General features: G+C 40.1%; 1 protein-coding gene across 1 annotated transcript; it reads left to right on the forward strand.

Annotated features, from left to right (window-relative positions):
• Positions 1-2,669: 2,669 nt before the first annotated feature.
• dio2 (iodothyronine deiodinase 2) lies at positions 2,670-11,554 on the forward strand. Its single transcript, XM_047610145.1, has 2 exons — positions 2,670-4,881; positions 7,594-11,554. Exons 1-2 carry the CDS (start codon positions 4,609-4,611, stop codon positions 8,182-8,184), a joined length of 864 nt encoding a protein of 287 aa, XP_047466101.1. The 5' UTR covers positions 2,670-4,608; the 3' UTR covers positions 8,185-11,554.
• Positions 11,555-12,101: the final 547 nt, after the last annotated feature.

Genomic DNA, 12,101 nt, shown 5'->3' on the forward strand with positions numbered 1-12,101 from the left:
TTGCCTTTTCCTTTTACCTTGAATATATATAAGAAGGGATTGCAAATACAGACTTTCTCCCAGCTATCCCAGCTTTGTACCATACTGATACTCATGTTAAATGGCTTCGTGCCAGAAACCACGTCTCTAGAGTAAAGAGACTGTTCCTCTGGCTTTAAGCCAGGGTGTGGGTAATGACAGTCATACTGTGTTCTAGAGTCTAGACATCTCAGTATGACTGTCATCACCCAGCAGATTCTTTACTGAGTGAACTTGTTGGCTGATAAAACTGCGCTTCTCTATATGTACAGTGCTTTTCTAATGTGAAGGGGGGTCTGAATGACAGTAGCATCTGTGTGTAAGAGACAGCCAGGGATATAAAACAAATCTGCAGCATTTGTGCTTCCACTTTCCCGGGCACATAAAATATGCACATGCTTTTGACATAGAAGAGCAGTTGCCATATCTGTGAACACAGATTTCTGAGGCAATAGCCAAATGGGAGGATGCATAATGTGTAACTCCCGCCTTGAAATACTTACCTCAAATACTTTATCTGCAAGCTCTATCGACAGTGGAACTGGAGTGAAATTTTCTGTAATCATTTTTAAAAGTAGTTTTGTTATTTTAAAAAAGAGCCTGTCAGTGGGCAAATGATGCCCAGCTGTCCCTGAAAATAAATCTCCACTGGTTATGAGTATTGTCAGTTCTAGTGGAATCAGGTTATTCTGAACGGATCATTGAACCTATGAACTTGCCTCAAATGTATGTGCTTTTATTGAATCCATAAGTTTTATATACTGAGTTTATCAGTATGAAACCTGTTGTGTTTTGGCGACAGTCTTTAAGATGGTAATATTTACCATTTATGCATTAAAACATCTTAAATAAACCATTGTTATAAATGTTATTGATGTCTGTCCATACATTCAAACTTAATTCAAATATTTAATGACATTAGCCAACATTTGAACTTGTGAACAACTTAAAATTAAACAACATGACATGGGACATATGTGACTAAACTGCATGCAAATAAACCTTTGGTACGTCACCTGGTAAGTGAGCGTGATTCATGCCTACAACATTTTAAACAGACTTCTGCATGGTTGCCAGATGAAGCAGAATCTAAACACAATCTACTTGGACATACAATTTCAACCCATCTGTCACTGCAGCCCGACAGTCTACAAGTCAGTGACTTTATGTCACTAATACAACAAAAGAAGTGTTAAATCAGAAGGAGTTTGCTAAACTTTGCTTGCTGCAAACATGGTCAGCTGCAAATGTATTCTTTAATAGATCTTAATGAAAGATGTGCAGTCAGCAGAATATGCTCTTCCTCCACTTGTGCTGTAAGTTAACCAACTGTTTCCTGAAGAGAAACAGTCACATGAAGATGGCTTCAAGGTTACATCAAAATGACAATAGACCCCCCCCCACCAAGCATTCACCAACAACAATAGAACAGACAACCACTCAGAAAAAAACAAAATAGAATGGTCCATTCAAAAGTCAACGTGTGGGGGGACAAATCAAACAGACATGATGATTATGCTTAACAAGAGGGGGGTTGAAGATCTTTCGTAGGGGCAGACCACATTAACCGAGGAAAATGTTCTACTGGTACACACAGAGGGTGTACAATATAATAAAGAGAGGTTGCATTTTATTGATGAGAATGGTGATCATCACAGTAGCATGAATCGTTGTGTTTCAGTAGTCTCTTCCTCTTATGTGTTGCCTGTGCGCCATGATGTGGCAACCATCAACTGCACCGAGGCAGTGGAAAGCAGCAACAGAACAAGCATGACGGTCGCACATTTGGGGCCTGACTCCTTCAACCTGTTCCCCTGAAAAGCAAAATATGAAGAATGGGGAAAGCTTCAGTGATCCATATTTGGCATGACCTTCACCTCTCCTCCAGTCTTCAGAATGACTAAATGTGTTGATCACAGCTTAGAAAATATCAATCCTAGAATGCCTTTACACCTGTATTTCATTTCCATTCAGGGAGCAATTAATAAAATAATTTTTCAGTGCTGCATGTGACCTCGGTTAGGTTAGTGTCCACAGAGTAACTGAGTTGTAGCTGCTGACAATGCACCACTGCAAAAGGTGTTTTTTCATGACGACCTTAATCTATTTTGGATTTAGCTAATTCAAAGATTTGACAACATTCAAGAGTTCTTCAGCTCTTTTACTTTAGTCAGTCAGCCAAGAAAAGAATATCCGGTTTTGATTTTAGAAACACCAACTATAAACTCCACCTCACTGCACTCCAGCTGCTTTGCTGTTGGACTTGAAAATGTTGACTGCTGAGGGCTTAGTGTGCACATAGCATGTGGACAAATGCCCTGTTCGGCTAGTCCCTGCTTCTGTATTCAGCTGGTATTACTTCATGTCATTCCTGTGCACTCTGGTGTCCGTGTTAGATCTGTTAGACTCTGTCTCCTGGGCATCTGGCAGGAAGGCCAATTAGTTTTCCCCTCTAAGTTAGCCTGCCAACAGGAAGCGAAGGAGCAGAGACCCCAGAGCAGAAGGATCACCCACAAACAGAAGTAACCTAAGTGGAAGGAGGAAATTTAGGCTGCTCTCTTAGTAATGTTAAGGAGGGATAATGGTTTCAAGGTTAGGGAGATATAATGGGTTTTGTTTTTGACACAATTAAAAGTTTTTGCAACATTTTCTTGCGACATTATGGCTTGTGTAGACCGCACTCTCTTGATACTTCAAGTACATATCATAAAATCTGTTGTCCGCTGCCTTGTCCATCCAGCAGCAGCACATGTGGACGGGTGGTCTATGAACTAGTTTCTCCAGTCCAAAAGCACGTCATAGTTGATTCAGTCTTTGGCGGGTACTTTGACCTGGATGCTGTTTGGTGCCCCAAAGCACCAGTCACACTAGAGTCATGTACTTTTGACTGTGAAGAGAAACAGGCCATACACTCTCCCTGCAGAGACACAGTGTTTTTGTTGTTTCTTCCCTCTCATTTGCAGTGACTTTATAGCAAGGGAATCCTCATTCAACCAAAAGTTTTATGGACACTAAGTGTTCCAGAAGGCCTGTTCCATTACAGTTCCAGATGTGTCCTGGGAGGTTCTGCATCCTGAGCTAGTAATAAATTTGCTATGTTCTCACAGAAACAACATTAAAGCAGGCTGTCCAGGCAGATGTGAGTGCTTTTGAATTTCTCATACTGATGCATGGCTTTTTCTTTAGAAAACTTTGAAAACAGTGGGGTTTTTTAGACCTTTTTTTTTTTTTTTTTTTTTTTTTTTAATGGCAAAGCCTTTTATTCTGCACATTGGGTGGCCAGAAGTCTGGCTTTCTCATAGAGATAGTTCTCTTGCTCAGATCCGCGACCTGCTCTGCTAGCTGGGCCTTGTTGGGGAATGTGAGACTTTCTCTGAGCAATATGATTATAGAATTTTACAACTCCCTTCTTTCGCCTCAGCAGAGTTGATTTTGGCAAGTTCCAGGCCCTGGTCACGAACCTTAACTGGGTGTGTTCTCTGCTTCCACCATCTCTCTGCACTCTTCAGTGGCTCAGTACATCCGTCCCCTCTCCAGTTGCTGGGATTTCTTCCTCCGTCTTGTTTCTTCCCCACTGTTATCCCTGCTGTGGTCTTTCTGCATCCCTGTTTCTGGCCCATTGTACTTTGCAATACATAAATCAGGATTAGAGATGGACTTTAAAGTCAAGCCCTAGAGCTAGGTTTGGCTTGGTTCATTTGTGAGATGGGTTAGGCTAGTCCACATACCTAGTATAACTCAACTACTATTTTTGTGGTTGCATGTCTGCACATAGAAAGACATTAATACCTAATCTGGAGCACGATAATAATCCACTTTTAAGCAAGCCAAACCATTCTGCTCTATGTCTGAGGAATGGGACAAAGTGAAAGCAATTTCATACTTCAAAATAAGCATGACATTGCAAGTTTGGCTGCAGCAGTCATGTTTCCCCTAACATTTGTGTAATGGTTTGTTAATTATGACCCAGTTGGTTGGCCAGACCTTTAGCCTAGTGCATGTCATTTCCCTGCTCTTTCCCCACAGTTCTCTGCTGCCTCTATGGCTCATTTCAAAAGGCAGCATGCCAAGAAAAAAGAAAGAAAGAAAAAAAAGAAGAAAAGGATCAATTTCAGTAGTTTCGCAACTGGGCTCAGCCAAAAATAAATAAATAAATAAACAAAAAAAACGAATTTACAGTTTTGTAATAGGCTGATTTTCAGTACAGATAGGAAAAAAAAGGAAAAGGGAGGGAAAAGCTGCAACTAAGTTCAGACACTGTTCAGGCACAGTTGAGGGAGGAGAGGGAGAGGAGAGGAGGAGACAGAGGGTATGCATCTGACGTCACAATCTTGCTGCAGAGATAAGCCGTGGGGCTTAATATTAACTACAATGTTCATCCTTTTAAAAAGAGTGATAGTGCTCCGGCGGATTCGCGTCGGCGCGCATGCTGGGCTGAAGGGTAGCAAAGCAGATAAAAGGAGCCGCGCTGCAAGATACACTTGATACACTTTACTTATTGTCCGCACAAAGTCTGGAGCAGCCCGTGGAACTGATCAAACACTATGAGGAGAGCAAATAAGACCTTTGATAGAGCGCCGAGCGTAATTAATGGACTTCAGTAATTCGCCTGCAGCCGTGCAGACGCACAAAGAAAACATGGGGACGGCCAGTGAAGATCTGCTCGTGACACTCCAGATACTGCCCGGTTTCTTCTCAAACTGTCTCTTCCTTGCTCTGTACGACTCCGTGGTGCTGGTGAAGCGCGTCGTGTCGCTGCTCAGCTGCTCGCGGTCCGCCGGCTGCGGAGAGTGGCGCCGCATGTTGACCTCTGCGGGGCTGCGCTCCATCTGGAATAGCTTCCTTCTTGACGCATACAAGCAGGTAAAGTTTCTGCCGTAAACACGTGTCCATTTAATGAGCCACCATACTTAAACGCTTGCTGTTAGTTGCTCCCACCTGCCTAGCCAACGATGTAGTTAGGGCCACACCTTAGAAAAAGTCTCTCTTCCTTAAGGTATAGTATTTGCGGCAAGTGTCTGAAAGACAGAGTGAAGGCGTGCGCAGTGGACTGTCACTATATGTCACACGCTGTCACTCTCAAACTCACTGACTGGTCTTCATACTGAACTGAACACTATCAAATGTAAAAAAAAAAAAAAACTAAAGCAAAAAACATAATAATGTTAAAGATAATTAAAATCTTCCTAAACGTTGTGTATTACACCATCTTTAAAAAAAAAAAAAGTTTATGCTTGCTGCATGTGATATTCCACCATTCTACTATTCTCTAGACCCTTAGACCTATGATGTCAGTCCAGGCCCCACCTGCTCTCTGTTGTCATCTACAATGTGTACATTATGTACAGAACACACGCGGCTGTTCTCGGTTCAGTTTTCCGACAGACTGTCAGTCATCTGAACCAGTGTGAAACTGAAGGCTCACACATACTCTGCTGACCATCAGCCATTACTGCAGAGCTGGTTTGCAGATCATCTTGCAGATGAGCTCTGTTTTTTTTTCTTGTTTTTTTTTCATTACAATATTGTTACTGTGTTTGCCCCGTTGAACTCCTCAATTTCTTTTTCTGACTTTGCATTAGGCAAAGCTGAATCCAAGCACGATTCACCAATCAGTTTGAGAAGTTATTACTGCATGCTTGTGGATTTCCATATCAGTTTTAGTGAACCACTTGACCTCTGGGCTCTATAACCTCAGGATGACTGTTATGTTTTTATTATTATTACAGGGATTTTCTGAGTTGACTCCAAGTTAACACCTCATAGACTTTGCTCTTTCATAGACACATTATGATCTGAGTGCTCTCCTTCTACAGAGCAGGAAGAGGAGCACCAAAAAGACTGACTATTTTTTTAAAAGGTTAACCTTGTGTGAATGAAGCCATAGTGTGCCTCAGTGACTGTGTAAATACAAAGCCTGCTGCCAACATAAATACAATATTGTCAATTTGTCCATGTACCTAGCTAGCATTAAAGATACTCTTGTGAAGGAGAATAATACATAAGAATGAGTCATTTATATGTCATCTGGTCAGTTAGTTACAATTTCTTCGGCAATAGAGCATGGACAAAGAGATTAAACAGCTAGGAGTGGAGTATTATTTTACTACTATCCAAATCCAGTCACTGTGTAGTCATATGTTAGGTTTTATTCCATTATTGACACCAGTTTGAAAATTTTGGGAAAGAAAAATGTTAGGGGTAATGCCACTGAGAAATTTCTATAAATCAAATCAATCACAGTCGACCTGTATGGAATATGAAGTTCATTAAACTATTTATTGCAGATTATATGTTCTGATTAATTTTAATCTGAATTTTTTCACATTTATATTCCAGTTTGTCAAGTAAAATTTTTTTTAACCTCATCTGGGAAAGCTACTACGCACAAATAGAAATCCCTTTCAGCAGCATGGCCTGTGATATTCTACTAGACATGGCAAAACACAAATTCATAAACTTCAGTATTTTATTTAGTAGAAATTGTTCTTACTGTGCAGTTACAGAACATGCTATCCATGTAAAATTGCAGCTACTAATATCTGCCTACTTGGCAGGTGATAGGTTAAATGCTAATTTAACACACCAGATTAAGTCATTGTTTCAGTACCATGGACAGCGACTGTCAAACAGACATGACAAAATACTACACTCCATATTTACAGTAATTGAAAATAATCACAAAACGCAATAGAACAAAGAATTGGCTGCATGAACCAAAATGTCGGAGCAAGGTTTCAAACTGAACAGACCCCTCTGTGGTGTCAGTAAACCATTCTTGCCTCTTTCTTCATTTAACAAATTATCATTTGTGTGCAGTTTCCCTATCGTGTTCTTAGAAGCCGTTATAATTCACTTCACACATTGTGAGTCACCTTGGGAGTTTCCTTCAGTAATAGTGTCTCCTGACCCTGTAAAACACAACTATCTTCAACTCAGAATCCTTTTTATGTATTTATTTATTTAATTAATTTTGTCTTGCTGCAGCTTCCCTGCTGTAATAACGTCAGTGACGCTTGTTGACACTCATTTTCATATTTTCTATCGTCTATTGGCAAATCACTTTGAGGTACAGATATATTTTGTCCACACTCAGGATAAAAATAGCACGGCAGGGACATGGCCGTATAGACATATAGAAATCCCACCCATCCCCCTTCACAAATCGCACCCAGACTGGCACCATTCATCCTGGAAAATATGTCACTGGGGATTAACTTTGAGTCTCTCCCAATACCATATTTAAATATTTGCAGGCAGTCAAGTGGACAGTAACATAAACACCAGTACTGTACATGGTACAGTCCAAGATTAGTCTCAGATTATTTATTAAAAATAGTTCACTTTCCTCTGGCTGTGCTCATGTACCTTTCAAGACTCCTTATATATTATCTCTTATCAACATCCCCAGCCTTGACTTCTCTGTATACGGTGATTACAGACCATTTCCGAAATGTATTCAGTGAAAGAATCTTTTGAAATGCAGTGTCATTAGTGGATAATTGTATTTTTTAGAAAGCTCATCTCTGTGTTCACTGCACAAGTAAATGTTAATCCTTATTTTTAACTCCTTAGGTGAAACTTGGCTGCGAGGCGCCCAACTCTAAAGTGGTAAAGGTGCCTGATGGCACTCTCTGGAGCAGCACTATCAGCAGTATGACTAATATCTCACACAGTGCAAGGATCCAAAATGGGGGCGAGTGCAACCTCCTGGATTTTGAATCGTCGGATCGTCCTCTGGTGGTCAACTTTGGCTCAGCCACCTGACCCCCCTTCATCAGCCACCTGCCAGCCTTCAGGAAGTTAGTGGAGGACTTCAGTGATGTGGCTGATTTCCTGTTAGTGTACATTGATGAGGCTCACCCGTCCGATGGCTGGGTGGCCCCTCCAATGGGTTCTTGCTCTTTGAGTTTCCGGAAACACCAGAATCTGGAGGAGAGGCTGGGAGCAGCGCAAAAACTCATCGAGCACTTTTCCCTGCCTCCGCAGTGTCAACTAGTGGCTGACTGCATGGACAACAACGCTAATGTGGCCTATGGCGTGTCCAATGAACGGGTGTGTATAGTACAACAAAAAAAGATTGCTTACCTGGGTGGTAAGGGGCCGTTTTTTTACAATCTGAAGGATGTGCGTCAGTGGCTAGAACAGAGCTACGGTACACGGTAGAACAGTTAAAGACAAGAAAGTACAGAGGACACATTTGGAAGTTTTTAGTATAAAAAACATAAAAAGAAAGACTAAAAGGCATGTGATGATATGTAATATCCACTGCCTTATAGCTGTAACGAAGGTCTTCCAGAATTGCAGAGCAACTTCTTTCATTCAACTTTTGAAATCAGGCCGATGTTTAAAACATCAGTTCATAGAAACTGGGATGAAGGTCAAAACCTGTGGGTATGATCCACATCAACTAGGCAGCGAGATGATTTGAGGCAACATATAAAGTTAACAGTGTATATCCTTCATCTGTTTTTGTGCCTACTTTTGCTGCTAAAATAATGTTTAACATGAGTTCCACATAAAATGAAGAGCGCACATATTCCCATTTTAAAATATCTGATCATTTACAGCAGATTTTAAATTTATTTTTTAATACAAAGTCTAATATTGGGGTTCTTTTGCACTTCGGCCATATGTTTTATGCACTATATTAAAAACCTTATGTATGAACTTATCCACCCTCCTTTATCTTAAGGTAAATGTTCTCTATTTCAATGCTACTAAAAAGTGTTAAAAAAGCGTTCATGTTTACAATACTGAATCAAAGTAGATTCAATGACGCTTTTTGACATGGATCAATAGAAAATGGTTATTTAATTAAATAAGTAAATCAGATTTTACCAGTGACATCTAAGTAGAAAAGTCGGTGTTAAGTAAATCCACCTTTTTTTTTCTTTTTTTTTTTTTTGTCATTCCTCTTTACCAAACTGCTTGTGCTCTGTGAAGTTGTAAGGGAATCATAAGTGAACCGCCTTTTTCCAGACCTGGTCTCACATTCTGCCACTCCAGATAAAATCACTGCTTTTAAGAAATTACAAGCAGTAATTCAAAAATTTAAGAAATTCTGGAGAAGCCTTGCCGACCTGTGTGTGCTTACTGTGTGACAGGAAAACAATTCTTCTCCTGAGTGGCAGGTAACTTGCATCAGGTTTTAATCCAGGAGTTCTGAGAATTTTCTGTTAATTTTCTGTTGCTGTGCAAGCGTGTATTTCTCTGACTGTGTGACGAGGGGCGTTTGTCAATATGTGTTCTCAGCGTTAATCGCTGCACAAGTACTGTCCCAACCCAAAGTACACATTAGACCAAGACAGTCCAAATCATCGAGGATGCATCGGCAGGTAACTCATGTGGGCTTTATACAACCAGATATCCCGAAATTCATTTTGTGGATGTTGTTCCAATTCCACCATGACAATCCTGCGTCCTTCAGAGTCCATACTTTAGAATCAGACTTGTCAAATCTGAACTACTAGACTTGACAATTACCAAGTTCGTGCATGTGTTGTTGATAAACGCCCCCAGTCTTCTTTCTTTCTGATAACTGTAGCCGGCATCTTTAATCAACATTGCATTTAAAATAACTTGATGTATCTGGATATGTGCTTGATGTTTTTTCATGTATTGTTGCTGCTTTTGTTTGGTGTTTTGGTTACATACATTTTTTGTTTTGTTTTAATCCTGTGTGGATGTGGGGTTGGATTCAGGGCTGTGCAGTTTTGGCTACTAGGCTCACTGTTGCTGCACTGAAAGTACTTTATGTCATATGAGCTCCATTTGGCAGGAAGGACAACCTTTACATTAGCTACAAATCTTTCTGGGTAGAAGGGAAAGTGACAACTCCCTCTCCCTCAATTAAGCCTGTTTAAGTCTCTCTTTAAGTCTCTGCTTTTCTCCTTCTGAGACTATCCACACTTCTGACAAATCTGGAGAACTAATCCAGCCACGGAATAAGTCCTGAATTTAAATTAACTGCATAAATGAAATGCTGTTTTCCAGTGATATAGGCCTATAAGTTAAATATCAGGCTATGTTCATACTGCAAGCCTTATTTACTGCTCAGATCTTATTTCCTTGTTTGGCAATCAAGACAGACACACATATAAACCCATAAGACCTAACATTATGACCACCTTCCTAATATTGTGTAGGTCTCCCTTGTGCCTCCAAAACAGTGGTGACTCATCAGAGAATGAACATGGGCCTTCTGAGGGTGTCCTGTGGTGTCTGGTAACAGAATGTTGTTAGTGGAGGTCTTTGGGTTCTATAGGTTGAGGGGAGGGGCCTCTGTGGATCATCCCACAGATACTTGATCAGTTTGTGATCTAGTGAAATTGGAGTCTAGGTCAACACGTTCTGCTGTTGTTAATTTTTTTTTTTTATAAGCTGTTTAAACTGCTATGGGGGTGGAGTGGGTGAACATGAATGCCAGGTCCAAACGTTTCCCAGTGGAACCTTGGTGTCACAAGATGGTCAATGTTATTTACCGTCAGTGGTCATAATGTTATGCCTTATCAGTGTAAAATTGACGTTAACATGGAGGTGAATGAAGTCAACACTTTACTGTAAAACTGTCCGGTAAAACAAGCAAGAATGCTCTCTTAATTTGAGTCTTTAACTTCTTTAAATTAGATTTTACATTCTCAACGTTTCTCTGACATTATAGGCACATTTTCCTTTGGCCTCCCTGGCCATATGTTTTGGTCACCTATCCAAATTTGGAACCACTACAATACAGCTAAGTTTTACTTGTTCATATTACTGAGGTCACCATTCACAAAAAAGAACCTGTGTCCTTAGAATTCCACATATGGAAGTGGCCCAAATATCACTTGAAAAGAATCAGACTCTATGTAATTTGGTTTGGTCCCACTGTCAGGAAAGAACGGATTACATATATTTTGTTTGCATGCTGCCTACGTTTTCATGGATGCATTTATAATGAATTTGTGTATTTAAACCTAAGTGCCCTATAAACACCGTTTTAGTCACTCAATCTGTATGTTTTTGCACAACATATGATACTTCCAGCTGTTGGTCCTTAATCCAAAACCACATCCGCTCAATAAACTTCAAACCTCTCATGTTTGATGTAGATGACAGCTTGATTTCCACATCTTTAAATGTGCTTAAAACTTTAAAATATCTGAACATGTTCAGGTTAACTTTTGTAAGTCATTGTGTTTGTGAGATAGAGATGTTTGAGCATTTTATGAACATTTGAGCTCCCTCGGACGGATGGTTTGCTTTGGTCACGGTGATCAAGGTGTGCCAATGAAAACCTTTGACGAAAGAGTCCCTGACTCAGTCTCTGGTTGGATAGTGAACTGCACCTGGTCAGCATGACTCAGATCAATGCATCTGTCTTCATTGTTAAATTGACCGCTCAGTGTCTCTAAAAGTAACTGATATAGACAACTTTGTTTTCTGTTTTATCTACTGTACTTTTTCATTACTGTTTAGTGTTTATTTTTATATGTCCATGGAAAGGAATAACATGAGTGCAAAATAAAGGTGACTGTTTGTATGTGAAACTCTTTACATGGTGTTTCTTTGTTCAATGCAAAAACTTTATTTTCTTTGTTTCTGGTATACAGTCAGGTCCATGAATATTGAGACATTGACACAATTCTAATCTTTTTGGCTCTATACACCACCACAATGGATTTGAAATGAAGCAAACAAGATGTGCTTTAATTGCAGACTTTCAGCTTTAATTTGAGGGTATTTTCATCCAAATCAGGTGAACGGTGTAGGAATTACAACAGTTTGTATATGTGCCTCACACTTTTTAAGGGACGAAAAGTAATGGGACAAATTAAAATATCATAAATCAAACTTTCACTTTTTAATACTTGGTTGTAAATCCTTTGCAATCAGTTACAGCCTGAAGTCTGGAACGCATAGGTCCAGACGCTGGGTTTCATCCCTGGTGATGCTCTGCCAGGACTCTACCGCAAATGTCTTCAGTTCCTGCTTGTTCTTGGGGCATTTTCCCTTCAGTTTTGTCTTTAGCAAGTGAAATGCATGCTCAGTCGGATTTAGGTCAGGTGACTGACTTGGCCATTGCATAACATTCCACTTCT

Source organism: Mugil cephalus, chromosome 17 (genome assembly GCF_022458985.1).
Source record: "Mugil cephalus isolate CIBA_MC_2020 chromosome 17, CIBA_Mcephalus_1.1, whole genome shotgun sequence".
NCBI classification, from domain to species: domain Eukaryota; kingdom Metazoa; phylum Chordata; class Actinopteri; order Mugiliformes; family Mugilidae; genus Mugil; species Mugil cephalus.